Source organism: Sporisorium graminicola, chromosome SGRAM_8 (assembly GCF_005498985.1).
Source record: "Sporisorium graminicola strain CBS 10092 chromosome SGRAM_8, whole genome shotgun sequence".
In the NCBI taxonomy this organism is placed as follows: Eukaryota; Fungi; Basidiomycota; class Ustilaginomycetes; order Ustilaginales; family Ustilaginaceae; genus Sporisorium; species Sporisorium graminicola.
In genome coordinates this window covers 448,612-475,359 of record NC_043738.1, presented here as the reverse complement: position 1 = coordinate 475,359, position 26,748 = coordinate 448,612, and the positions used below count along the sequence as shown (strand labels likewise).

The window sequence follows — 26,748 nt, the reverse complement described above, 5'->3', positions numbered from 1 at the left end:
TGCAAGATTGCATTTACCCGTGCAGAATGTGAGGTTGGTGTGGCTGCGACGCTGGCGCAGAGACAGGTTGTGCGTACAGTGTGAGCGTTGAGCGAGTGCGTCGTGTGGAGATAGTCCGACATGCCAGGTATGGATCAGAGTTTTCCAAGTCGCGAAGCACCGTCGAGGCGGATATATGAGCCGTTCTGTACACATAAAATTTCGAACAACAATGGTCAGCACGCACTCTACCACTTCACGAGCCTGTGTTTGTGCAACAACTTACAAGCATCGGGTTCTCTACGACGCCCTGAACGGCAAGTGCAAACTCCTGGGGCTTGCCGAACCTGGCGGGGAACTCGCACGTCCGCAAGATGGCCTCCCTCGCCCTCTTGGGTAGCTGGCTCATCATGGGTGTTTCGAACAGCGTGGGGACGAGCGTCATGACTCGGATGCCGAACCAGGCCAGGTCGCGTGCCATGGGCAGGGTGAGCGAGAGGACACCTCCTTTGCTTGCCGAGTAGGGGCACTGGCCGGCTTGGCCCTCGAGTGCGGCGGCGGAGGCCGTGTTGATAATGACGCCCAGATCCTCGCTGGCCTCTGCGGGCTTGGGGATGGGCTTGGGCAGATCGCGCACCAGCCGCGCCGCGGTCAGCCGCGAGACGTTGAACGTGCCGATCAGGTTGATCTCCACCGTCTTGCGGAACGTGTCCAGGTCAAATGGCTCGCCGTCCTGGTTGATCGTCTTGCCTGCCATCCCCACCCCGCCGCAGTTGACACACCCTCCCACGGTGACTTGGGGCCACAAAGCATCCGACCCGGCAATCGCAGCGCTCACAGCATCCTCCGAACACACATCCACCTCGAACGCCGCCGCCCGCTTCGAGCCGCTTTGGTGATTGAGTGAGTCGGCCAAGCTTTGACCCGCTTCGAGCTGCAAGTCCATGATCGCGACGTATGCGCCGAGGGAATGCAGGTGTGCGGCCGTGGCCGCTCCCAGTCCGGAAGCACCGCCTGTGACGTAGAACACTCGGTCTTTGATCTGCATCCTGAAGGAAGGGGATGGAATGTGGTGATATGCAGTGGCCAGATGCGCGATGCTGCGAGTTGAATGTGGTGGATGGAGGACGGAGAAGAGACTTGATTCAAAGTGCGGGGTCGAGTTGAAACCACAGCGCACAATTGTCCGCCGAAATCTCAAGCCTTTCCGGCCCGGAAGCTCGCAAACTGACAGAGACTCGGCTATTCGAAATTTGGCGACCCGGAAGCGACCGCCTTTCGGCGCTTTTCGACACGTTTGCCTGCCAAGCACCCATCGTACCTTCCACGACACGACGTCAGCGTGATCTCAATGCCGTTTCCCCACTCGTCGCTCCCAAAGACACACCACATGCGACGTGAAGTAAAGGGAAAGGAAAAGACTGGACATTTTTAGGCGGAAGAAAAGGAGAGAAGAAACAAAGAAAATGGGAAAGGGCTAAGTACAGCAACAGCAGCGGCGAAGTTGCCGTACCTAGTCCGTGACCAGACAGGAAGGAGAAACAACCAAGACAAGAGACGGGGAGAAGATCTACAAGAGGACGATGACACTTCAAAAATAATCAGTCAGCGACAGAGCCGAGAGAAGAAGCGCTTACTGCAAGTTGGAGTCGTCCGGTTGGTCGTCCGACTTGTCGTCAGTGCCAGCTGTCTGGCCGTCGGCCTTCTTCTGACCGACAGTGGTCTTGTCGTCAGTGATCTCGTCAGCAGTCTTGTCATCCGACTTGTCGGCGTCTTCGTCGTCGTCGCCAGCAGTGTCGTCGCTAGTGTCGTCACCTTCCTTCTTCTTGTCCTTCTCGCAGTCCTCGGGCTTCTTGTCAGCATCGCCGTTAGCGCCAGCGTTGTAAGGAGCTGCCTTGTCAGCGTCGCCGTTGGACTTGTCGTCGCTGTCGGGGCTGCCACCGTAAGGAGAGGTCTCGGCGTCGTCATCTTTGGGCTTGCTGCCGTAAGGAGAAGCTTCACTGTCGTCGTCGCCAGTCGGCTTTCCACCGTAAGGAGAAGCCTCGGCGTCGTTATCGCCAGGGGGCTTGCCGCCGTAAGGAGAATCCTCAGTGTCGTCACCCTTGAGCTTGCCACCGTAAGGACCGTTCTGATCGGCACCCTGGTCCTCGCTTTCCTCGCAGTCCTCGTCACCGTAGTCGCTGCCAGGCTGAGGGCTGTTTTTGCCGCCGCCCTGTGAGTCAGGCTGAGTCCACGGCTGCTTTGGTCCGTCAATGGTCCAACCAGGCTTGTTGGGGCTGTCAGTGTCAACCTGCGAGCCGGGCTGCTGAGGCTGAGGCTGCTGCTGCTCGGTGTCGTCGTCACCACCCTGCAAATCGGGTTGAGGCTGCTGCTGAGCGCCAGCTGCACCACAACCAAACTTGCGCACGTTGCTGAAGCCCATGTGGAGGTAGAAGTCACAGCTGTTGTCCCAGCCAAAGTCGCACTGCTTCTTCTTGTTGCAGGCATGGTTCGAGAAGTCCTTGGCGTCCTCGCTGCACTCGTCGTCCGAGCAGCCGAGCTTCACGGTGTCGACAGCGAACTGCTTCAACGCCGAGCATATGTCCTTGCGCGTCGCCTCCTTGGCGAAGCATGGAGCAGTGTCAGCCTCACCACCGCCCTTCTTGGGCAGCTTGGGGCAATTGTCCAAGGCCGGAGCATCCTGAACATTGTTGACGGGGATGGGGCTCTGCTCCAACTCGTCAGGAGTGATCGGCTGGTTGGTGTCGCCAGAGTTAACAGGCTGCAGCTCCTCGGTGTCGGGCTGCTCGGGCTGCCCCTGATCGGGTTGCTGAGGCTGCTGAGGCTGAGGCTGGCCCTGCTGCTGCTTCTGCTGCTCCTGTTGCTGGCGTTGCTGTTCCTTTTGCTGACGCTCCTGCTCCTTTTGCTGACGCTTCTGCTCGTTCTCCTGTTGCTTTTGCTGTTCCTTCTGCTGACGCTCTTGCTCTTTCTGCTGGCGTTTCTGCTCCTTCTCCTGCTCCTTCTGACGGACCTCGTCCTCCTTCTGCTTCTGACCCTGATCCTGAGGCTGCTGAGGCTGGTCACCCGGGAGCTGTTGAGGCTGGTCGAATGGAGGCTGTTGAGGTTGGGGCGGCACCGAGCCGTTGTCCCCATAGCCCTCCTGCTGCGTTCCGTCCACGCCAGGCTGCTGAGGAGTGTTGTTACTCTGCTGCTTCGAGTTGTCGTCCTCAGGCTGCTCAGGCTGCTCAGGCTGTTCGGGCTGTTCTGGCTGTTCGGGCTGTTCGGGCTGTTCGGGCTGTTCGGGCTGTTCGGCCCCAGGCTGCTGAGGCTTGGCATCCGCATCGTTAGCCGAATCGTCGGCGTAACCCTCTCGCTTAGAACCATCTTGGCCTGACGAACCCTGGCCGTTCTTCTTGGGCTTGTCACTGTAGTCCTCCTTGGTGGTGCCGTCGTTGTTGGCCGCGTTGGGATTCGAGATGTCGCCAGTGCTAGCGTCGGCGTCCTGGTTAGCAGCGCCGTCGTAAGCGCCGCCACCGTCGCGGCGGAAGAAGCGGCCGGCGAAGCCGCTCAGACTGCCACGCTTCTGGAGAGTAGCAGCCTCATCGCGACGGTTGAGGTTGGAAGGGCGCTTATTGGCCGTGGCGGGGGTCTTGGCGTCGGCGACCGAGATGGCGGCGCTGACAACGACCAGAAGCGTAACAAAGGAGGCCTGGAACTTCATGATGACGATCGAGATATGTTTCGACTTGAATACTTGCCAGAAGCTTCAAGAATTATTAACGAGAAAAAAGGGGGAAAGTCAAAGAGAAGAGAGTGTGTGTGATAGAGAGAAGAGCGGATAAGAAGTTGTGAGGAAAGGAGGGAAAGATGACCCGGTCGACCGTCCCTCTTTATGCTGTCAGAAAGGGGACAGCTCGAGTCAAGTCGCCCTGCAACAGACGAGCTTCGTCTTTGTGGCACAAATGCAGTACCCACCGTCTTGCTCTTGCGATGAGAATCGAGACCGGCGCCACTGGACACGCTCTGAGAGAGGGAGTACAATCGGCCATTCGCCCCATTTCATTTGCATTGTGGTCACCCTTTGATCCAGGGGGGCAACAAAGTCAACCCTTCCCACTTCCTGTGGCACACAACGGAGGCAACAATGACAAAGCGACTCGGCGTGGTTGAGGCCCCTGTCCCCCGACTTCATCGCTGGAGCCAAAGCGATGTCCGAGGTGTGGGAGGAACGGAGACGAGGAGTTTATTGCTGCTGTGGGACGCATCAGACCGAGATGAAGAGGGTCATCGTGTGAAGTGGAAAGTGGACACCAATCATCTCCGGCACGCCAGAGAGCAGAGAGAAAGCAGCCGATCGGAAGCCACAAGATACGGGCGAGACGATGCCTGGTACTGTTGACCAGCAGGTATCAGATGAAGTGACCAAGGAGGGTGACGATTGCGTGAGCCGGCAAAGCCCACCAACCTCGAGTTGAGCTGGTCGCATTGATATGCTGACCAAATCAACTCCCCTGCTCACGGAGACTCGCTGATACACGAGAGGTTGCTCGGCCGAAGCAGCGCCAGGTAGCAAGTGGTGAGCGTGCATTGATTACCGTGTCGTCTCCATTGTTCGCCTCCATGCGAATGGTGGCCAACGACGCGTGGTGATAACGGCGGCGCACATGCGTTGATAGGTTGTCGTCAGTGGCTGACCCACTGCATCAGGCTCGGACATGAGATTGTGAGATGAAAGACAGACTGGTGTCTCAATCCGTCGGCTCGATGTCGGTCTCGTCAGTGATCCGGCTTGCTCCGTCCGGTTCTTTGGCCCGGGGAAACTGCACATGAATGCCATTGCTCGTCCCGTGATCGGTTTCCGATACATCTTGCTTGCGACCCTCGTTGCTTCACCCATCACCATTGTTGCTCGAGTGGAGCTGCCGTCATTGGCATTGTTCACATTGGAGGTGTGCAAGGCAGAGCAGCCTTGGGCGTCGCCGCAACGCAGATGCGCGCTCAGACCCATAGCAGCCGGTCGACCTTGCAACGATCAAAATGTGTTTGCGTGTAGACCGGTAAACGAGCCGGGTGGAAAGCGTGTTCTGTGTGGGTCTTTTGTCCAGGGAAGAAAGCCCACCACCGGTCTCTTCCTAAGACACCGACGACTAGGTGTGAACGCCAAACGGCAACGGGTCCCACAGCGACACAGCCACCCACTTGAACCCGAGCCGCACATAAGATCTGCAAGTGAGCAAGGTGTTGATAATGGGGTATAGCAATGATATTGCAGCTCTGTTGACAGACGACGAGTCATGCTTAGCTTTCCCATCCGCACTGAATCGAAAAGCAAAAATTTCCGATCACTCATCGTGGTCAAGCTCCACGCTGAAGCTGGTGATCTGCGGCAGATAGGCGCAAGCAGCCAAGTCGAGAAAGTGCAAATCGTCAAAGATGTCTTGGCCATCAAACCCACCATGCACGAACAGCCTTGAATCTCGCAACCAAGCTTGGTGATAACCACGTCCGAGTGGCTTCTGACCGCACACCTTGCGTGGTTCCCACTGCAGATTGACAAGGTTGAGCGTCAAGAGTTCCGAGGTGTACGTTTTGCTGTCATGTCCACCAAAGATAAAGAGATAAGAGCCGACTTGCGTGGCAGTGTGGCCGAGACGGTTGTGGATCTCGTCAGTCTTGACTTGGTACCAAGTGCGCGTGTCGAGACGGAGGATATGGATGTCGTTGAATGACATGTGACCATCGCTGCCGCCAATCACGATGAGCTTGCCGTCGACGAGGTTTGAGGTGTGGTATCCTCGACCGATGGGCACTTTGCCGCTGCACTCGAGTTCGCGCCACTCGAGGCGCGAGAGATCGTTTACGTCGAGCGTGTGGACGTCGTTGAGCGCACCGACACCATTTCCTCCGCCAAAGACGATGAGCTGGCCCTCGTAGTAGTTGCATGTGTGCGCGCGTCTTGGACTGGGAGCAGTGCCGCCGACTTCGGGCTTGGACCACCTGAGCGACACTGTGTCGAAGATGTACAGATCATTGAAGTAGTGAGGGCCGTCACCGCCGGCAAAGACAAAGAGTCGCTTGTTGACCATGGTCGCCGAGTGTGCGCGACGAGCAGGCGGGATGTCACCCGTGACTTTGGGCTTGGACCAGCACATGGTCTCAGTGTCGAAGCACCACAGATCACGGAAACAGCCGCGGTTGTCGCACCCACCAAACAGCCAGAGCACTTCATCGCACAAGTTTGCGGTGTGTGCGCGGAAACTTCGGCGAGGCACGCTGCCGTGAACTGGAGCTTTTGACCAGTACATTGCGGGCGGAGGTGCTGGCTGAACGCTGCTTGCCGAGGGAAGCTGGGGCAGAGTGCGATGCGAAGTCTTGAGTGTGCGTGGCGCGGCGCTGTTGACGTCCGCACGTGTGGATGGGGAAGAAAGGGCCGGCTCGCGTGGGCGGCTCACAGCTGCCGTACGTTTGCTCGAAGCAGACGCTGCTTTGTCCCGTTCATCTCTGTTGCGTCGGTCCTTCGATTGTAATGCATTGGGTGGAAGGGGTGCAGACGGCTTTCTCTGTCGAGCGAGCGCTGGCTCTGATTTGTCAGGCGGTGCTGTCGAGCGTCGCGGATCATTGAGGCTGGCTGGGGCCGCCGAGATGTCTTCCTCGGAGCGCTCGCCAGTTTTCGAAGCTAGTGGCGTTGATGAGGAGCCGGCTGAGCTCTGAGCGATGCTGGAATCAGGCAAGTTCAAATCACTCTGCTTGGTACCAGACAAGTCTACGTTGGAAAATGCGTTGGAGGTCGGACTGACTGTATCGAGCGACAAAGATTGGTCGAACCTCGCAGCAAAGGTCGTATCCGCAGGATCGTCGGCACGCGTGGAAGCAGCATCGGCAGCGGCGGACAACGCATCTCGAGAGCGAGAGACTGTGAGAGGAGAAGGTCTCGAAGCCGAGGAGGTGACCATACCTGCTGCCAAGTCGGTGAATGCCGAAGGACGACCCAGCACTTCGATGGGCTCGGTGAGATCAGAAACGCCGCTGTCGTCCGCTGAACGGTGCGGGTCAAACGGCGGTGGGATTCGAGCGCCGTCATGAGACCGCTGGGCTGGACGAGACAGGGAAATGGACCGATGATGACTTTCTAGTGATCGATCCTCCGGAAGTCGTTGCGAGTTGACGAAATGGGGCGAAGAGGATGCTTCGTCGGCTGAGTCGAAGCTGAGGTCCGCCCCAGTGTTGAAGGCGTAGGAGCCACCAAAGGAATCCTTGTGACTCAGCACACGGCTCCCGTGAGTGAGATGGGATCGACGCGAGGCTGTGTCGGGAGCACCGGCGAGTCGGAGTGAGGACGAGTCATGGTTGTGGTTTGTGGAGCGCGGAGGTATGGATGCAAGCTCTTCGTGTGCTTCGCTGCTGGCGGGACTCTGCGAAGCAGTGGTGCTGAAGGATGACTGGCTGTGTAGACGCGAGGCGGTGGAGCTGTGCGAAGGAATGTAAGAGCGTGTGGCGGCATAGTCTCCGTGCCTATGAGGTGTCGATGTGCCCGAGGCGATAGAGATGTCGCTGTTACTGGAAGAATTGCGCACGAGCGGTTGGGACCGTGAGACGTCCATGCCAAGCACTTGAACGGTTGTCGGGTCTCGCTGTTCTTGTGGCGTCCGCACCGCTGAGAGAGGTGGGATGTGCGGAGCTGATGTCGGCATCAGCGTCAGCTTGGCGAGCGCACCTTCGGAATCGCCGATAAAAAGGCAAAGTTGCGAGGCTAGCGTGGACGCACGAGCTGCGCTGAATGTGGTGGTCTGATTGCAGAGAGAGGCGGTGTCGGCGTGTCCGGAGGGAGCCCTCTTCGGAGACAGAGGTGAGAATGATAGCAAAGGTGTTGGTGATGGTGAAGGGGAAGGCGATGGGAGCCAAGGTTCAGAGCACGCGTGGGGTCACATCGACCGCAAGCTCGATTTAATATTTAGACCGTGCGCCTACGAAACTCGGAGAGGCGTGTGCGGCGTACGGACCCTTGATTGGAGTATCCGAGTTTAGACAGCACAGCGCATTCTTCTTGAACGTCCTTTCTTGCTCTTTTGAGGTTGAGCTGATCCCTCGCTGTACCTGATTGCACAAACGTCTGAAAGCTAGCCAGGCATTGACGCTCAAGTAGTTCTGCAGGAAGCGAAAGCTTTGGCCTGTCAGAAGGCGCATTAGTGCCCTCTGTGTTGCTCTCGAGGCCGTACTCCACTGATCGTGACTTCGCACGGATCCGTCAAGTCGCACTTGAGCTTGCAGCAAAATTGGACTGCTTCGAAACCTCCACCGACAAGACAATACTTTTCAATCTTTTCTTCCTTTCCTCCTTTGCTTGCCTTCCGACTTTCTTTCTGCTTCGACCGCCCATCTCCGTCCACAGTCTTGCTGCAACGCTCTCAGCACTTTCGTCTCGAGCCATCGGATGCTCACTGCCCATCATGAGTGCAGCCTATTCGAACTCGTCGCGTGCGCTTGCGTTTCTCTCCGAGACTTCAGAGGATGCGATTGCTGCGCTCAAGGGCCTCGTCGGCGGCGTCGGCTCAGCCAAGTACCTCGACACTTCTGAGGATAAGCTGTCCACCATCGCTACCCAGATTGACTCGAGCAGGGACGAGGACCGCATCGCAGCACTCACGAGGATCGTCGCTATGGTATCTAAGGGTCGCGACGCCTCCTCCTTCCTCCCTGCCGTCTTGAAGCTCACCTCCTCCTCCAACCTCGATGTACGCAAGCTCGTCTACATTGTGCTCCTACGCTACGCCAATACCAACCCGGACTTGACGCTCCTCAGCATCAACAGCTTTCAACGAGACCTGTCCGATCCAAGTCCGCTCATCCGCGCTATGGCGCTGCGTGTGCTCAGCAGCATCAAGGTGGTCATGGTATCCCCCATCGTCATCATGGCTGTCACAAAAGCTTCTCGCGATCCTAACCTATACGTCCGCAAGATCGCCGCTCTGGCCATCCCGAAATGCTACCAGATCGATCGATCGCAGCTCGCCACACTCCAAGAGGTGCTAGCAACCCTACTTTCGGATCGCTCGCCATTCGTCTTGGGCGCTGCCCTTTCCGCATTCCAGCGCATGTGTGCTACCAATTGGTCGCTACTCCACCAGAACTATCGAAGAATCTGCCATGCGCTTTCCGACATGGACGAGTGGGGCCAAGTCGTTGCGCTTCAAGTCTTATCGCGCTATGCAAGAGCGAACCTCGTCCAACCCAAGTCACGGATTGAGACTGCTCTTAGTCCTAAGGCTTCCGCTCTCAGCTCCCAGGCGCCATCAGCTGCTAGGACGCCTGAAATAGCACCAAAATCCGAGCCTGACAGTGGAAAGAAAAGCGATGTCGATGGTCTCGAGGAATTCCTTACAAGCGATGCGGCCAGCCCGATTGCTCCCGTCAAAGGTTCGACTTCGGAAACGGCATCAACGCGCGTTGTCCCGACCTCTGGCCCGTCATTGGACCTCGACCGCGACCTCGAGTTGCTGCTTAGCAAATCGCATGGGCTGCTGCACAGTCGGAACCCCGCCGTTGTGCTTGCTGGCGCACGAGCGATCCTCTACCTTGCGCCTGCTTCCGATCACGTCATGCTCGTGAGGCCACTCGTGAGACTACTCCGATCCACACCAGACGTCAGTTACTTGGTCTTGCTCAACATCCTCGCCATTGCACGCCAGAATGGCTCGCTCTTCGCACCTTACGTCACATCCTTCCTTCTGGGCGCATCGCACGAGGAGCCCATCTTCTTGTCGCTCCTGAAGCTCGATACTTTGGTCGTCGTCTGCAATCTGGGAAACCTAGACCTGGTGCTGACAGAGGTAGCAAGTCATCTGCGATCCGCTGATGCAGGCATCGCCGCGCACGCCGTCTCGTGCCTGGGCGAGCTGGCTCTCAGAAAGGACCTGGACGCTAGCTCCAGGTGCCTCGCCATTCTGCTCGACCTGCTTCGCAAGCGCAAAACAGGACCTCGGATTCATGACTCGACCATTGCGCGAGCGGTACTGGCGATCAAGAACCTCTTGCAACTTGCTCAGGAATCAGACGCTGCAGAAGGAACTGTCGAGCCCAGGAGGACTTCTGCCATCGTGTATCGTTTGGCAGCTTTGCTCTTCGGCACCGCCTCCAAGAGCGTATCTTCTTCTTCTGCCGCTGGAGCAGAAAAGCAGAAACGTCGAACGAAAGCAAAAGTGGTCGGCAAAGGTGCCATCCTTCACCCTGACGCAAGAGCAAGCATCTTGTGGCTGCTCGGTCAACATGCGCGCCAGTCCGTCTCGGTCTCCGACAAGAGCATGTCTTCACTCCCGAAAGCCTCGACTCAAGAGACCAAGACGCTCGCCGAGCTCGTGGTGCCCGACATCCTTCGGCAGTGTGCGCTCAACTTTGCCAACGAATCGTCCATCGTCAAGCTGCAAATCCTCGCCACGTCGAGCAAAGTCTTTGCGTTTTTACCTACCGTGCTCAGTCCAACGCCATCACTGGACGAGGGACAGCAGGGCAAGTCGGAGCGTCTCATGTCAACCGTGACTGTGCTGCACTTTTATCTGCTCAAGCTGGCTCGGTACGATGCCGACTTTGACGTGCGCGATCGCGCACGTTTCTTGAAGGGACTGACTGCACCGCTCACTGCGCAGAAGAAGTCGAATAGCGTCGGCGGCGGCGACGGTGGGGAAGCCGAGGATGCTTCGAAGACAGAAGAAGCGATAACGCAAGTTGATACCATCCAAGCAGCCATCGAGACCGCGGCACGCACCATTGGAGAAAGCACAACCGAGGATGGAGATGCAGACCTAAAGGGTGTACGTCTGCGAAGGGAGCAGGTCATCCACGTCTTATTCGAGGGCAAGGGTGCGTCCCACACCACGACAACCAATAGTATAGACGCGTCAGGCCGATCTTTCAACAAGACCGACGACGGATCTCCGACCTCGCCCGCCAGCGGACCCGTCAACGGCCCGGAGATTGCTTCGCTCTCCCTGGTGCTGGGAGGAAAGCTCATCAAAGGCTGGCTAGATACCACCCTTACCGAATGGACCACACAGCCGACGCCTTCCACAATGCGCGAACCACCTGCTGTTTCCCCTCCCACCCACCCCACGCTTCAAAACACCACGCTGGCCAATCTGAAATCCTTCTCGTCCTCCGACTTTGCCGCGTCACCCCACGGTGCTGCATCTGCCTCACCGATCGTACTGACACCGGGCAAAGGCAATTCGACTCCCACCTCGCGCGGCAGCGCAACTCCAATCGAGCTGGAGGCGAACACCACCTCGGCGCAGGCGCTTCAAAAGTACAAGGACCTGGATTCGTTTTTGGATGAGAGCGACGATGACGAACAGGACATGGCGGGTGGAGCCTATCTCGACGATCCGGCTCCTGAAGATGATGACTTTCGCGCCAACGACTGGGACGAAGAAGACGACGAGGATGAGCTTGAGGAGGAGGAGGAGGAGGAGGACGATGACGAGGAGGAAGAGACCAGTTCTGAGGAGGATGCTAGTGAGTGAAAACGATCTCGGTGGGCCGAGAATAGCCAAACGATAATGCCATGCAGCTCATTGCTTCCAAGCTTTATCCTATGCGTGCGCCGTGACTTGTGCCTGGCGGATGTCCGCTGAATGAACGATCCTGAGATCCTTTCATCAACGACCCCAACGATCCTTCCTGCTGCCGTGACCTTGGTTATCCGCATCACGTCGACGACTCCAGGCAGCCACGTCCTCGTTACGCTCCTCTTTGGGTCTCAGGCGGTGCGATTCCGGCCATCGGTCCGAGCTTCTTCGCGCACCAACACGTCCAGCAACGCCTCCAGCAACGCCTCCAGCCGACCAAGGTGGCACTGGCCCTGCGTCTGCACGATCTGCATGCATTTCGTGCTCTGCTCGACTTGTGCCTCGAATCGTGATTCCTCTGTCGGCACTTGTGCTTGCACGAGCTAGACCGGCTACCGAGGGCTCAGCTTTCACCTGCGAGCCCCACCCGTGATCGGGAGAACGCTCTCTGTAGTGAACAGCTCCGCGACCCCGGACTCGCCTTCCTTCGCTCGCGTTGTGCCTTCCTTCGGTCGACCCCTCCTCACTCGCTCGTCTCCTTTTACCGGTTTTGCTTTTGCTCGACGGAGAGGGTGGCAGGGGTGCCGGCGCCGGCACACTTACAGATGGATCGACCCATTCAGGTAAAGGAGGAACAGGCATGAGCCAAGTCGGATTCGGCTGCTTGACGTCGCTTCGTGCTCTGTTCGACAGAGACAAGAACCCTTTGGCCAAGCTAGAAATCAGGGCGGCTGCATTGAGCACCTGCAGATCGGCTTCTTCCTTTTCTAGGATCTCTTGCGCAAGCGAGGAAAGGCTGTGGACCTTCTCGCGCAAGTCTCTGTCGGTCGATACGATTCCAGGCCGGTCAAGCGAAGACTCGCACCAATGGATGGCTGTCAGCAGCGCCTGTCCAGCCAGCATGCTGTACGCGATTTGAGCCTGCGCCTTGGTTTTGTCGTTGGTTCCCGTTCCGGTGGTAGGTACATAGGCCTTCAGCGCTCTTGCTGTCACTTCAGCAATATGCGTAGTGATCTGTTCGCCCGGGAAGCCGAGTTGCTGAGGATAGTGCTTTGCGGCTGATGCTACTCGAGCTGCCAGGTTGGCGGCGGATCGAAACAGAACGATCCTTTGAGCAGCGCTGAAATGCTCGACGACTTTCGGCTCTTCGGTGCTGATGTCAATGGGAAGCAAGCAGAATAGATACAGCGTTGAAGCTTCTAGTTGGTTGACAAAGACCTTTGCCTCGGAGAGATTCTGTTCGTCCGCAAGCTTATGTTCCTCGGTTCTACCGCGAATCATCTCTTGAACAGCGCCAATCAAAGCGCTAAAGGTTCTGACACCTCCTTCGACATATCGATTTTTTGGTGTCAGGTCCAATCCGTCCAAAAGATTGGTGTTGGCCAACCCCAAAACGTCCGATTCGCCTTGTTCCGAAGATGTGAAAACAAGGACTTTGTATTGGTGCATGAGCAAACGACTGAAGCTCCACAAGACGTATATGGCAGCGTCGAGGGCGGCAGTCGCCGCTGCATCCGAGAGTTTTTCATCTGGTTCAACCCAGATGCTCTGCAGGTCGTGGATAATTTTGATGGCCTTTGTGATATCCTCATCAACGGCGACAGGCAACATGCTGGCGATGCAGGTTGAAAGCACGGCTGCATGTAGGATGTCGGCCGCCATCATGTCGACGATCTCCTGTCCAGAGCCTGCTTCAAGGAGAAAATCGAGGATCAGGCTATTGATGTGTGGTACCTTGTCTTCGAACATCGCCTGCAAGGCTACGGTGAGCGGCCCATCTTCGTGTTTCGTTCCCTCAGCCAGCACCAGGTGCTTGGCAAGCACATCCTCAACAACCCTACGCTCCCTGCCATGATCGTTGTCATTCTCAAGGAGCTGAACCAAGGCCGAGACATTGCTCTTGATAAGCGTCGTGTCCATGGTTCCGAGCTCAAGCAGCTTACGGTAGCCCTCCTCGCGAGTCGAGAGCGTTGCTTCCTCGCAGACGTCGAAGACGAGACTTTGTACACCGTTGCGCATGGTAGTGACCTGTTCCATGGAAACGCCATCGGTCCGACGAGCCGTTCGGCACTTGACAAAGATACCGTAGTACGTAGAGGCAGTGCGCATCGTCCTCATCCGCATCGGCGCTGATTCTCCGACCTCGTTCTGCTCTACTACAAGCTGTATGAAGAGTTCCGTATCTCGTGAAGTCCAGTGGGGCTCCGTGACGGCCAACTCACTGCCAAGCCGGGTTTCGATGGTACAGAGGAGGTAGCCGAGCCTTCGCAGCCTTCGCTGGGTGTCGTCGCTGGCTCCTATGCCAGGGGCTCTGAGGGCGGGAGCAGGAAAGGCTTGTCCATACTGGGGACGGGATGCGTGACTTGCAGCGCTGCGAGGGATGCTTGCCGATGGATCGGGCTGCGAGCCGTGGTTGCGTGGGGAACTTGGACGAGCCCTTGGGTCATCATTGCGATGTGGCTCTCTCCTGTTTTGTTTAAAGTGGGGTCGGCCAGTGTGAATTGCCGCGTTGCGAGAAGAGCTTTCGGACGGTGATGCTTCGGGCGGCGACCAGCCGTAGCCTGTCGAAGGTGGGCCAAGGCTTGGATCAGCGCCGCGGCGTGGGTCGCCAGGATGGGAAGATGGCAGAACGTGGACGCTTCCTGATCGGGGTCGTCGACTTGCCCAGCCTTGATCGCGTTCGGGGTAGCCGTGAGGGTTCGAGACTGAATCCAGCGGAACCACAGGGTTTTTGTGATGAAGCTGATGAGGCTGATGAGGCTGATGAGGCTGATGAGGCTGATGAGGCTGATGAGGCTGGGACGTATGAGGACGACGCTGCTGCGAGACAGTGGATGGGCTCTCGTATACTTGTCGGCCGTGTGCGTCCGCGAGATGGTGAGATCGTGGATCGTGATGGTCGCCGCGATATCTGCTCATGGTGCCGCATAAGCCGTCAGCAAAGAGGAGTTGAAGCAAATTGTCGACCGGCAGATGGTTCTGGACCGAAGGCGATGACGAAGTGACAGACACGTGGATGAAGAGCGGAGAAGAGAGCAAAGACAACCGTGAAAAGTCTGCAACGTCAAGAAGAAGTAAGAAGTGAGATACGGATACAAACGCTGTTCGTGGGATCAGGGCGGTGATGGAGTATCTGGTGACGAAGGGCGTGAAGGAAGAAAGGAGGGAAGGGCTGAGTATCGAAAGGACTGCAAGAAGAAGTGGGAACGGATTGTCACCTCGCGTCGCTGCGCATACAACGAAGGGTTAGACGAATGCAGCTGCGCACACGCAGCTCTGGTTTGGATGCGCGCGCGTGGAGGCCAAAGCGTCGAGAAGAGCTCCACTGCACTTGCCCTTTCTTCTCTTGCTCATCCGTCCCTTTCAGAATTCGGCGGAGGTACAGTACTGTAAGAGTGCCTTTCATCTCACGATTTCAGTTTCCCAAGCTCATTTCGGGTACTGCCAGCGGCTCAGTCTCATAACCGCGCACGTTTGAGTTTCAATTTGTTCCAACAGTCAAGCAAGAGGCGTGCTAGCGACATCGGGGCAGTATGCTGATCATCCAAGCGACAGCGATGCGGCAAAGTACAGTACTGTACAGAGAAGCTCGGATCAACAAAATTGCACGATCGAAAAGAAGAAGGCGAGGGATCGAGCCGTCCCGCGATGGTCTAAACCCGTTACCGCTCACCAACACGCCCACCAAGCTGGCCATCGCCACACGTTTCCACGCGTAACATAGGCATTGCTCTCTACGGATTGTCCTCGGGATTGGCATAAACATAGACCCTCACGAAGCCCCAGAGGTCCGAACCAGGTTGTCGTGCAACGTGGTTACCTGCAGCATCGACAGACCGTTGATTTCCTTGTCGGGCTTGCTGGCCAGCCAGCTCAAAGGACAATCGCAGCGGAGATGACGCACTTCACTGCCGAGTTGCACTCTACTCTTTCAGCGGCTCTGCGACGAGCCCGAAGCAGCATGCTGGTTCTGACCGCTGTTGCCGCCCATGAGAGGACTTCTTGGGTCATAGCTCTCCGGTGTAGCTGACGACGCTGCAGCATTGGAAGCTGGCGCAGCTTGGGCGTTGGGAGGAGCGTACACGTAGCCGTTGTAGGGATCGGAGTTGGCACCTTGCGTCGGATAGCCGCTGTAGCCATGGGCTGGAGTCGCAGGTGCGTAGTTATTATGGCCGGCATATCCTGCAACAGCAGCAGCATGGGCATTGGCATTGGCAGCTGAGGCGTGGTACTGTCGGTCTGTATAGCCTGGATAGTGCGAGCCAGGATATGCTGGACCTCCAGCCCAGGGTGCAGAAGCATTGGCTGGAGCGCCGTAGCCGCCGTAGCCTCCGTACGGCTGTTGGTGGCTGATGGCGCCTGGCGCCATATGGAGAGGGGCAGAATGATGCTGATACGGCGCGGTCCAGGCGTGCACACCGGCGCTGGGATGCGCTGGAGGAGCCGACGTCGCTGCGGGACCGTAAGAATGCTGCTGCCAGTGAGCAGCGTAGGCTGGATTATAATGACCACCCCCTTGAGCTGCTACTGGCGCACCAGCTCCAGGGCTGTACAGGATGCCACGAAGTGCACCACCGTGCTGAGGGGGGGCCGCAGGAGAAGCGGGTGTACTCGAGGGCGCCGAGCCAGCCGCGGCATACCACCCCGGCGAACCCTGGTGCGGGTAAGCGGGAACTGGTGTTGGCGCGGCTCCCCTCATGAGAGCTGGACGAGACGCATGTGGCGGCGGCGGCGAAGCGCCAGTGCCAGCCGCTGGAGCTCGATGTGGCGACATGGCGGGTGTGCTCTGCTTGGGTGTTGTCGAGCCTGAAGCTAGTGCTTCAGCTGCTGCTGCTGCTGCTAGGGCGTCGACAGGCTTGGCAGGCAGACTGCTGGCTGCGGTACTGCTCATTCTGCTGTGAGGAAGCCCGCCAATGCTGCTCTCTGCAGTGGCCGTTCGTGACCTTGATCCGATCGTAGTCGCTTGTTGGTCGGACGTGAGCTCGGAAGAGTGACGATGGGAAGACATGGGGCTTTCCGGTGCAAAGCTAGGTTTGGAAGGTAGTCCAGCTGAAGGCTTCAGTGGCAGTGAGGCGAGCCCGTGAGGGAAGGCAGGTCCCAGCGACGCAGGTCCAGAAGGGATAGGTGGCAGCGGTAGATCCGGGCCACCGCCACTGCGTCTTGGCAGAGACAATGGCCATTGTTGAGGGTGTTGCAGATCAGCCGTGTGGCTGACATTGCCGGCACCACCCTGATTGGGACGCTGATGGGCATATCCGTTTGAAGAGGGGTTGAAAGATGTCTGGGAGCTTTGTCCAGTGCCCTGCTGCTTCTGACGCTTGTTGCCACGTGCTGGAGCCGGAAGAGGATTGCCTTGGTCGTCGACCTTGCCGTAGCGAGTCGCCTTAGCGCGGCGTTTGGCCTCTGCTTCCTGCTCATCGTCCGAGTAGTCGATCTCGTCCTCGGCCACCTCTTCGTCCCATTGGTTGCTTGCATCGCTGCCCTTGATGGATCGAAGGAGCTGTGTAAGAACGTAGGTGCTCTGCGAAGGCAGGTAGAAGACCGCTTTGCCCATCTGGATCAATTCGCGGTCGATCGAGGCTGCTGAAGCGAAGCGAATCGAGTACATGGGGTTGTGGATCGATCCAAAGGTTTCAAAGACGAGACCGAGCACCTTCCCGTCTTGGAAACAGAGCAAACTTCCTGTATCGAGCACGCTGTATTCTCCTTGTCGTTCGCCTCGACGGCCCGTACTGTCGACGGGAACAGAGGCGGGGGCAGCGTTGGTGGAGGAGCTTTGAGTTGACTGAGATTGCTGTACGTCTTGCTCGACCACCACAACGCTGTCAACGATGGAGTGCACCTTTCCGAGCTTTCTGAGCGTCTGCTTTTCCGCTTCTGTCACTTGCTGTATGGCTGGTTGATCGAAGTCGGGGGCGAGGATCTCGTTTTTGGTCGCTGGTGCAGTGCTGTCGCCGCCCGCTTCGTCGTCGTCATCATCGCCCGCCAATGCAACATCGTTCGCTTCCTCCACATCGTCCTCATCCTCATCATCTGAAGAGTCACTGCTTGAGGCATCAGAGTCATCGCTGTCATCGGCTGCCTCGCCGACGACGAGCGGCTTGACAACATCTTGTGCGATGTTCTCTTCTGACGTAGCTGGGATGGAAGGCGCTGTAGCAGTAGCCTCTGCTTTACCGCGCCGCGAAACAAGGCCCGAGATGGAAGAAAGAGCTTTCTGCAGCAAAGTCTTGGTCTCTGGATGCTGACTCTTTTCAGCGGCTGCTCTCACCTCGTCGATACCAGCACTGGACCGCACCAGACTTTCCAGCTCGTCCTCTGCTTTGCGCTTCTCGCCCCGCTGTGCCTGTGCTGGAGTTGGGGTGCTGGGCTCGGACTCTTCATCGCTAAAACCTGGTGGCAATGCCTCTCGAGGCTGTCCCGAGGATGCCCTCGCTTGGGCAACGAGTTCACGAAGCGCTTGCATGGAAGAGGCGCCATCCTGTGCGGCTCCAGTGCTGACAATGTGTTCCATGTCCGGAGGCACGAAGTCTGTGTCCTCGTCGGCGGTTGTGGCATGCGGTGCCCCTGTTGGCTCGTCTGCGATTGCTAAGCGGTCGACATGAGGAGACGACGGCACCGATGGCTGAGCCTCCTTGGCAGTACCCTCTACTTTTTCTTCCGCATCGATCGGCTTTGTCGACCCGTCGATGGCAGAATTCTCCTGTGATGCTTCTGGCGCAGGCTGCGTCGCAGCGTTTGATTGTGGTTCTGATCGGTCCGCAGGATCTTGCTGTTCGACAGCAGCGGCGCCTACGGTATCTGGCTGCAGCACAGCTGATGATAGCACAGCCTTTTCGTCTCCTGTGCTCTCGGACATGGTGTGCTGGGGGGTGCTGAGTGTAAGAAAGGGAAGTAGTAGCACAGCTTGCGGAACGTCCGAAGGAGGCTTTGTTTGCGCTGCTGCTGTTGCTCGCTTTGACTTGCTCCTAAATTTCTCTGCAGCCGCATAATTCTTCGAAAAATTCCACTTTTGCGGCGGTAAAATCTCGGGAAACGGACCAGGACCCTTGGCTGGCTTCCACGCTGGACGCTGCCAACAACGCACTCCAGCTCATCAGCATAGCAGCCTTGGCCCACGACAAGGCTTCCGGACGCAGAGATCAGCACAATTGATGATGTTGCGACTCCTCGCCTACACATGGCACCTGACGCTGCTGGTGGCGATCCAGCTTCTACTGTCGACACCTGTCCGAGGCCAATTCTTCCAGCAGTTCTTCGGAGGCCATGCAGGCGGCTCCATGTTTGGACAACGAGAACAGGAACCACCTCCGGTAAGTCGTGCTCGCTAGCACCAACGCTACTCAATCAGGAACGCTGATCATTCTATCTGCCATGGTTTCGCCCTTTGCTATGCCACGCAGTCCGGAGACGCCAGCTGGTTCGAGGCGAGAGTGGATGCAGCACAGTGCACGCAATATCTGTGCCCTCGAACGCTATCGTGCGTCGCCAAGCCCTCTCACTGCCCGTGCCCTTTCCCGCAACAGATCCGCTGCTCGTACAAGGACACAAGCTCCAGCGCAAAGCAACATGCCACGAAAGCAGGTGGCACTTTTGACGGCGTCGACGCCGCCCTTGACCTGGGCGGCACCTTTTGCGTCACTGCAGACAGCTGCCATGACGTTGAACGCATTCTACACGCCAAAGCATAGTCGTGATCACACAATTACACGCACTTTTGATGCTCAAATTATGCTCTAGATGATGCTTGTTATGCAGCGACGGTTGCTGATGAAGTGAGGGTATATAGTGTGAGTCAATGCGGCCAGCTACCTTTTACGATTGGGAAAATTCTTGGCGAGCACGGCAGCCGCCTTCTTCTTGCGATCTTCGATAGTTTTGAGCTTGAGCTGTCCCTCTGTGAGAGGCGCAGGCGCAAGGCAACCATGGCTAACAGCCGAGCGGTGGATAGCGCAAAAGAGACCTTTACATCGCTCGCAGCGAGGCGCCGCATGAGTGAAGGCTCGTTTCGATGGTGCTGTGGCCGGTGGGCCAAGGGTTGAGCTCGCTATTGTTGCTGCTCGTTGCGCCGGCGAGGCTGTAGCTGGTTGTGTTTGAACCTCAAAGCTCAGCTTCTTGCAGCCTTGCTTCTGGCATGGTAAACGCCCGGATGAGCCGGAGGCTGCGATTCGCTGCAGAAGCTCGTCGTCGCTGAGCACCTTGCTCGTCGATGCAGCTTTAGCACAACGATGTTGTTCTGGCAGGAAGTGCGACTCGCAAAAGGTGGTGGTGCAGAGCGGACAGGCGACGGGGAGAAATGAGAGCCGCCCGCACGTTGAGAAGGCGCAGTGTTGGCCTATCTCCATCCTTGCACACCTCGCAGGCGCACGATGGACGTGGACGCCAAATGCTCGAGCCCGGCCACTCGAAGCAGAAGGGGGACGAGGCCGTGGCTATAGAAGGACCGAAATCCTTCTCGTTGTGTGCCGGGAATATGTTTGAGGACGTTGGTCTCCAAGTCTGGTCGAGGCGTGGACGACCGGCTATGCAACAACGCTCGCTCGTGTGCTGGGTGCAAAGTCCAGAGAAGCCTCACAACTCTAACATCTGTAGAATTACCACGCTGCCTAAACTCCGATCAGAGTTTGCTCAGTTGAAATCGGGTTGCTGACGTGCTTTGGTCGCCGATCCAGGATTTGTTTGGAACGCGATAGACCGAAAGGAAGAAGCGCAGCAGTCGTCGCCGTCGGCATTTGCCTCGAGCTGTGGCGGACATTCACCAGACCCCTCAGCGAGGGAGAAAGAAAGGAAAAAAGTGCTTGGATCAAGCAACACCAACGCACAACACACGTTGTCGATTGCGTCGCGTATATAACCTGCTTACTACTTTCTCGTCTCCGCCTCTCGCCATCATCACATTCACCAGATCAATCCCATATCGTACAAATTCAAAATGGTCGTCAAGTCTATCGAGTCCTACGAGGAGTTCCAGACCCTCGTGAGTATTGCAGCGAGCTTGGCAAGCCTCCACTGGCTCTCGTAGTAGTCGCCGGACCTTGCCTCTGGTTCCAAACTCACAAATGCAATTGTTGACTGACTCTTTGCGTGTTTGTCTTTGCAAATTCTGCCGCTCGATTGCCTCTGCATCCTTTTGTGCCACTTGCACCGCCTCGCACAGATCAACGGCGACAAGCCCATCGTCATCGACTTCTGGGCCACCTGGTGTGGTCCCTGCAGGGTCATCGGTCCTATCTTTGAAAAGATCTCGGAGACCCCTGCCGGTGAGAAGATCGACTTTTACAAGGTCGACGTTGACACCCAGGAGAAGATCGCCCAGGAGGTCGGCATCAAGGCCATGCCCACGTTCGTCTTCTTCAACAAGGGTCAGCCCGTCAACAAGGTCCTTGGTGCCAACCCTGCTGCTCTTCAGGTGAGTACATAACTTGGCTTTGAGAACGCTGCACGAGCAGCACGTGTCCCGGAGGACAGCGAATACTGTCGTTCGCGGGCAGACGGCGTTTCTCTTGTCATCGTGAGGGAGCCTTTCACTGACAGCATTATATCTCTTTCTGACTTTTGATTATCCAAACTTGCAGGAGGCTGTCAGCTCGCTCTCCAACTCTCTTTGAAGCCGAAACGCACCTACAGACAGCTCATTTTACGCACTCAGTGACAAATGAACACTTTGCACTCGCGAGACGACCGCGTGAGCGCGCCATGGTCCGTGTGCTGACTGTTGCAGGAAGCTTCTGGTGTTTGAACCACTCGTGCGTCGGTGCAAGGCTTCACTGGACCGCACGCTGTGGCTGTGAGGTCATGTCACTGTCATCCGTCTCGACTGACGGAGCAGTCGTTTCTCGCCGCATAGCCTCGCTATGAGAATGGATGCTCTCTTGGCAAGCAGGACTATTGAGTGTGAGGGCCGCGAAGAGATGAGAGGAAGAGCAGCGTTTCCAACCCTTGCAGACAAGAGGCGCCAGGAACTACTTTCCTTGCCGCGCCTGCGTGAGATGCAGGCGCGATTCCAGAGCGCCGAGAGTGATCATCTTATCAGATTGGCCTAGGAGCTTCGAGGTCGTCCTGGGTCAGCGATAGACCCTACGGTGCAGCGAGGGGAGTCAAGGAGCAGCGATGGAAAGTCGAGGTTTGAATCGGAAAAAAACGAACTGGGTATCGGCGATGAATGAGATCGTACGAGTCAAGATCCTCGACGTGAAATTTCGCAGAAGCGGAAGCAGCGGACGGCATCTGCGGCGTTTCCGGAGTTGCCCTTTGCGCCGCTTCGTCCCTAGCCCTTTTTCACGCCAATGCCCGCCTTGGTTCACATCAACTCGTCACGGATGCAAAGAAAAGGAGGCGTGCCTGTGACCGGTTAGGACTGATTGCCTTTCGAGCGAAGATCGCACCCGTGACCGGTCGAGGCACTGACGTCGACACCGTCTCGGTTGCGAACCATTCTGACACGGACGGACGCTGCGGTCCAGACGGCCTCCGATTTTCCACTTTCGACCGAATTGAGCGCGGCAAGGGTCGGCCTCCTCCGTAAGGCAGATTAGCCTCTTGTAGAGCATCTGTTGATCGCCCCGGGCTTCCAGCTAGGATTGGTCACGTTGCCGCTCGGCATTCAGTCGGAACCATGGCCAAAGGGCATCGAAGCTCTTCTTGACAGCAGCGAGCAGCGATGAGATGTGCGGCCATCCGAAGATCGGTCGCCACAAGAACGAACAGCGGACCGCAGCACGAGGAGAAATCAGATATGGACGGGGAGCCAGTCTCCCCAGACCAAGCAAAGCCTGCGAGAGCGTCCTTGCTCCATTGGTTGATGCACAGATCGTCGCGAGCATGTTCTCAACTCCTTCTTCCACTTGCCATTTATCGGCTTCTGAGTGGACTCGACGTGGCCATCCATCCAATCCCTGATCGTGATCAGATAGCAGCAACAGTTCCGCTCGTTCATTGGTCCAACCGTAACAGGCTCGCATTTCCTACAGCTGGGCGAATGAGGTCGACCAGGAGGTCGGTCTAGTCCGTCAAGCTTCAAGCTTCGGGCGACAACCCGTCCTGGGCCAGAGGCTCTCACGTCCATGCATGCTTGTCCATGCATGCATGCGCTCGCTCGAGCGGGCAAGTGATTTTTTGGAGGGACATTATTTCCATTTAGACCGGGCACAGGCCAAGAAAATGCCAAGGCAGCAGAGCAGTGTGCTCCGCAAAGTCGTGGTGGAGGTTCGAGTGTCTACGCTGGCTCTACCGCTTTCAGCCCGCTTTTGGCTCAGGTTGGCTGATGCTGCCATTCACGCTTCTTTTCTGCCAACTGTTGCCGATTCTCGCCGTGCTGCAGGCACTTGAGCCCTATCTCTTGCTCGCCGCTTCCCCGGCTCTGCAGCCGGAAGCTTCTTTCTTTTTTCGTCTTTCTCCACAACCCGCTTTCTCGCTCTTCTCTTGGACCGGCTGGCTGCCGCTGCCGTTGCTGACTGCACTTCCCACACATCTGGGGCTTGCGCGAGGACATAGCGTCACGATCGAGAGTGGCATCCCGCCTCCTCGAGCCAAGCAGTATATAGATCAGAGTGGCTTCCCTTTCAATCTCTACCACCGCAACCTTCCTTCCGTCTTGTCTTCCTTTCCTCTGCATCGTCTCAGGTCCAGCGAAAGACGTCAACTCATTTCAGAACCAATCCGCGCCACAACAACTACTCATCTCCCTCCCTAACAAAATAGCCACCATGTCTGTCGAAGGCGTCCGCGTGCTCGGTAAGTTTTTGTCCTCGTCGTGGTCGTCGCTTCCAGCTTCATGTTTGAAGCGAAAGCCTGCAGTTGACTCGTTCGGTCCACCTGTGGCAGTGTGCTGATAGATTCCTCCGTCTCTGGCTTTCCACTTCGTTGCCGCTGGTTCCGACTCTGCAGGCAAGATCGAGGGCGAGCAGGCCTCCATCCTCACCCCCGAGGCTCTTCGCTTCCTCGCTGTGCTCCACCGCTCCTTCGAGAGCACCCGCCAGTCGCTTCTCAAAGCACGTCAGCTCCGACAGGCGAGGTTTGACGGTGGCGCTCTGCCCGATTTCCTCCCCGAGACCGCCCACATCCGAAACAACCCCACCTGGCAATGCGCTCCCCCCGCTCCCGGCCTGCGCGACCGCCGTGTCGAGATCACTGGTCCCGTCGACAAGAAGATGGTGATCAACGCTCTCAACTCGGGCGCCTACACGTACATGGCCGATTTCGAGGACTCGACCTCGCCCACCTGGGCCAACCTGATGGACGGCCAGGTCAACATGCGCGCCGCCATCAACCGCACCATCGACTTCAAGCAGAGCAACGGCAAGGAGTACAAGCTCAAGCCCCTCGGCCAGACAGCTACGCTCCTCGTCCGCCCTCGAGGCTGGCACCTCAACGAGGAGCACATTGTCGTCGATGGCAAGGTCATGTCCGGCTCGCTCGTCGACTTTGGTCTCTACTTCTTCCACAATGGCCACGAGCTCGTGCGTTCCGGCTTCGGCCCTTACTTCTACCTGCCCAAGATGGAGAGCCACCTTGAGGCTCGTCTCTGGAACGACGTGTTCAACCTGTCGCAGGACTACGTCAAGATGCCCCGCGGCACCATCCGCGGTACCGTGCTGATCGAGACCATCACGGCTGCGTTTGAGATGGACGAGATCCTCTACGAGCTGCGCCAGCACTCGTCGGGTCTCAACTGCGGCCGATGGGACTACATCTTCTCTTTCATCAAGCGCCAGCGCTACAACAGCGGATCCATCCTGCCCGACCGATCGGCCGTGACCATGACGGTTCCCTTCATGCAGGCGTACGTAAACCTGCTTATCCAGACGTGCCACAAGCGTGGCGTCGCCGCCATTGGTGGCATGGCTGCGCAGATCCCCATCAAGGACAACCCGCAGGCCAACGACGCTGCCATGGAGAAGGTGCGTGCCGACAAGCTGCGCGAGGTGCAGGCGGGTCACGACGGTACCTGGGTGGCGCACCCTGCGCTTGTCAAGATCGCGCTCGAGGTGTTTGACAAGCACATGCTCGGCCCCAACCAGTACCACGTGCGACGCGAGGAGGTCAAGGTGTCGGCTCTGGACCTGCTCAACTCGAACGTGCCCGGCCAGATCACCGAGGCCGGCGTGCGAGCCAACGTGGCCGCTCTGCTGGTGTACTGCGCCAACTGGCTCAACGGTCTGGGCTGTGTGCCCGTGGCCAACATGATGGAGGACGCTGCCACTGGTGAGATCTCACGTCTGGGATTGTGGTCGTGGGTGTACCACAAGCAGAAGACGGCCGAGGGCAACGCGATTACGCCGGCCTACGTCGACCGCATCCTGGACGAGGAGGCGGCCAAGGTGAGCAAGATTGGCGCCAGCGTCGAGAAGGCCAAGCGATACATTGCCGACCAGCTGCGTGCTCCTGCGCCGGATGAGTTCCTCACCTCGGCTCTGTACTCGCACCTTCCTCACCAGCACGCTCCTGCCCGTATCTAAATGGTATGCGTGTGTGTGGAGCTTTACTGTTTCCACTTTGTCCTGGCTTCTTGTCCTGTCCTTGTAATGTATGCAACCTCGCTTTCGTATATCACCAGCTGATGAGCACACGATCCAGCGTTCCGGGTGTGCAAGTTGTGACGTGAGACTGAACGTGTTGCCATTTTTTGGGCTCTCAACCAGAGCACCGCCATCGAAATCAGAGCCGCACATTCTCCCCGCATTCCATGGTACCGTCGGCTGGCTTTGAGTGTCCACGTCCACAGTCGACGCCTATACATGCACGAATCGGGGTAGGCCATGATGAACATCGAAAACGAAGGCTATGATCGGCGAGTCGAGCATAGGCGAAAGCACCGAACGCGCTGAAGAAGCGGAATCCTGCGTTTCTCTCCTCGAATCGGACGACACTCTCGTGAAGGGCAGGTGCATGGTAAGCAGGCAAGGCAAGGAAGGACGGGGGGCGAATGAGTCTAAGTGTCGCGGATCGAGGCCAATACCTTTTCCTTGCCGGGTCTAGATGCCCACTCGTTTCGCAAACGCTCTGCTTCCGACTGCTCTCCCAAGGAATGCTCTCGTCGAGCTTCGTTTTATTTCGCGCAGAAGAGAGAATCTGGAAAGCGAAACAGCAGAACAGTCGTCACAATCACATGAGCTTGGCTCGTTGCCCTAATAGCTAGATGCAAAGCAAGACGGGTTCGGTCTGGCCGAAGAGGGGCTGAAAGAAGCGATTCCCGGCAGTGTCGACCATGAGCCGGCCACAGCGGTTGAAGCCCGCGCTTGCGCCCAGCTCGCCTTGACCATTCCGTCGTTGCTGTTGCCTCTCGTCACAGGGATGCAGAAGAGACTCGGTCCAGATTGTGCGCAGCGCTGGTAGCAGAAATGGGTGGAACTGGGCTTGAGGAAGGACGATCGGGGGCTGCGCCGATCTGTCGTCGGCGATATGACTGGCACGGCGTTGTTCGACGCAAAGGGATCCGTTGGATCTTGCATTCACCGGTGCAGCTGCATTTCGACACGAATTGAAATCATTTTGCCTCCTTTTCATTGTGGCTTTTGTTCTTTTTCTTTTTTCGGCCAACGCTGTCCAGAAACGGTGATTGCACTCGCCTTCCCGACCTTCTCTGCGTCAGGTAAGATTTCCCGCTGCAGCCCAGTTCGACGTCTTCCTTTTTCAGGCACACTGCTCCAAATTTGCAGACATCGGTCACAGCATATGGATTTCATCAGGTTTTGCCTCTCACTTGATCATGGTCGGCGGGGCAGGCTTGCAGGCTCGCAGAAGACGGACACCACAGGATTGCGTCTCGGAACCGGATCGACCTGAGTGGAACTCCCAGCGTCGTTGCAATTTTCGCCGCTGCTGCTTCTGCCGGTCTCTGGACGAAAACGCGGCATTGAGAGTCGGACACTCTATCACTGATTCAGCAACCTGAATTTGCTTTGCATTCTACTGCATGCCCTCTCGTCCTTTGAGCAGCGGCAGCGGCACCGCAGGAACCAGTGTTACCATGGACCCAGTTGACATTCCGCCTGCGCTCTGTGCCATCGACGGGTGCAGCGGATTCGCTTCGGAGCTGTCTCTGCCTTCCGCCCCGTACATCAGGGCGGAGCTGGTGTCGCACGCTGCATCTTGTTTTCCATCTCAGAACAGGCTCGGACGCGCCTGACCGGATGCTCATTGGATGCTGGCGAAGGAGCATATTGGACCGTCGCGTGGGATGGCGCCGCCCCGTTTATACCCTTACAACGTTGTTGTTGCATAGGCCAAGCAT

At 57.4% G+C, this 26,748-nt stretch overlaps 9 protein-coding genes across 9 annotated transcripts; 4 read left to right on the top strand and 5 right to left on the bottom strand.

Moving 5' to 3' along the window:
* Positions 1-134: 134 nt before the first annotated feature.
* On the bottom strand, positions 135-1,027 carry EX895_005938 (uncharacterized protein; the record flags this gene model as incomplete). Its single annotated transcript, XM_029886530.1, has 2 exons — positions 135-185; positions 266-1,027. 2 exons carry the CDS (start codon positions 1,025-1,027, stop codon positions 135-137), a joined length of 813 nt encoding a protein of 270 aa, XP_029736843.1.
* A 585-nt stretch (positions 1,028-1,612) lies between these two features.
* On the bottom strand, positions 1,613-3,679 carry EX895_005937 (uncharacterized protein; the record flags this gene model as incomplete). Its single annotated transcript, XM_029886529.1, has 1 exon — positions 1,613-3,679. The coding sequence occupies one exon, from the start codon at positions 3,677-3,679 to the stop codon at positions 1,613-1,615; it is 2,067 nt and encodes a 688-aa protein (XP_029736842.1).
* Positions 3,680-5,300: 1,621 nt separating this feature from the next.
* Positions 5,301-7,559, bottom strand: EX895_005936 (uncharacterized protein; the record flags this gene model as incomplete). The annotated part of the gene is made up of 1 exon (XM_029886528.1): positions 5,301-7,559. One exon carries the CDS (start codon positions 7,557-7,559, stop codon positions 5,301-5,303), a length of 2,259 nt encoding a protein of 752 aa, XP_029736841.1.
* Positions 7,560-8,405: 846 nt separating this feature from the next.
* EX895_005935 (uncharacterized protein) lies at positions 8,406-11,471 on the top strand (the record flags this gene model as incomplete). Its single annotated transcript, XM_029886527.1, has 1 exon — positions 8,406-11,471. The coding sequence occupies one exon, from the start codon at positions 8,406-8,408 to the stop codon at positions 11,469-11,471; it is 3,066 nt and encodes a 1,021-aa protein (XP_029736840.1).
* Positions 11,472-11,606: 135 nt separating this feature from the next.
* Positions 11,607-14,435, bottom strand: EX895_005934 (uncharacterized protein; the record flags this gene model as incomplete). Its single annotated transcript, XM_029886526.1, has 2 exons — positions 11,607-11,930; positions 12,120-14,435. 2 exons carry the CDS (start codon positions 14,433-14,435, stop codon positions 11,607-11,609), a joined length of 2,640 nt encoding a protein of 879 aa, XP_029736839.1.
* A 1,012-nt stretch (positions 14,436-15,447) lies between these two features.
* EX895_005933 (uncharacterized protein) lies at positions 15,448-18,375 on the bottom strand (the record flags this gene model as incomplete). Its single annotated transcript, XM_029886525.1, has 1 exon — positions 15,448-18,375. One exon carries the CDS (start codon positions 18,373-18,375, stop codon positions 15,448-15,450), a length of 2,928 nt encoding a protein of 975 aa, XP_029736838.1.
* A 295-nt stretch (positions 18,376-18,670) lies between these two features.
* Positions 18,671-19,207, top strand: EX895_005932 (uncharacterized protein; the record flags this gene model as incomplete). The annotated part of the gene is made up of 2 exons (XM_029886524.1): positions 18,671-18,829; positions 18,920-19,207. 2 exons carry the CDS (start codon positions 18,671-18,673, stop codon positions 19,205-19,207), a joined length of 447 nt encoding a protein of 148 aa, XP_029736837.1.
* Positions 19,208-20,448: 1,241 nt separating this feature from the next.
* EX895_005931 (uncharacterized protein) lies at positions 20,449-21,124 on the top strand (the record flags this gene model as incomplete). Its single annotated transcript, XM_029886523.1, has 3 exons — positions 20,449-20,493; positions 20,674-20,925; positions 21,092-21,124. 3 exons carry the CDS (start codon positions 20,449-20,451, stop codon positions 21,122-21,124), a joined length of 330 nt encoding a protein of 109 aa, XP_029736836.1.
* A 2,097-nt stretch (positions 21,125-23,221) lies between these two features.
* Positions 23,222-24,973, top strand: EX895_005930 (uncharacterized protein; the record flags this gene model as incomplete). Its single annotated transcript, XM_029886522.1, has 2 exons — positions 23,222-23,249; positions 23,403-24,973. The coding sequence occupies 2 exons, from the start codon at positions 23,222-23,224 to the stop codon at positions 24,971-24,973; spliced, it is 1,599 nt and encodes a 532-aa protein (XP_029736835.1).
* Positions 24,974-26,748: the final 1,775 nt, after the last annotated feature.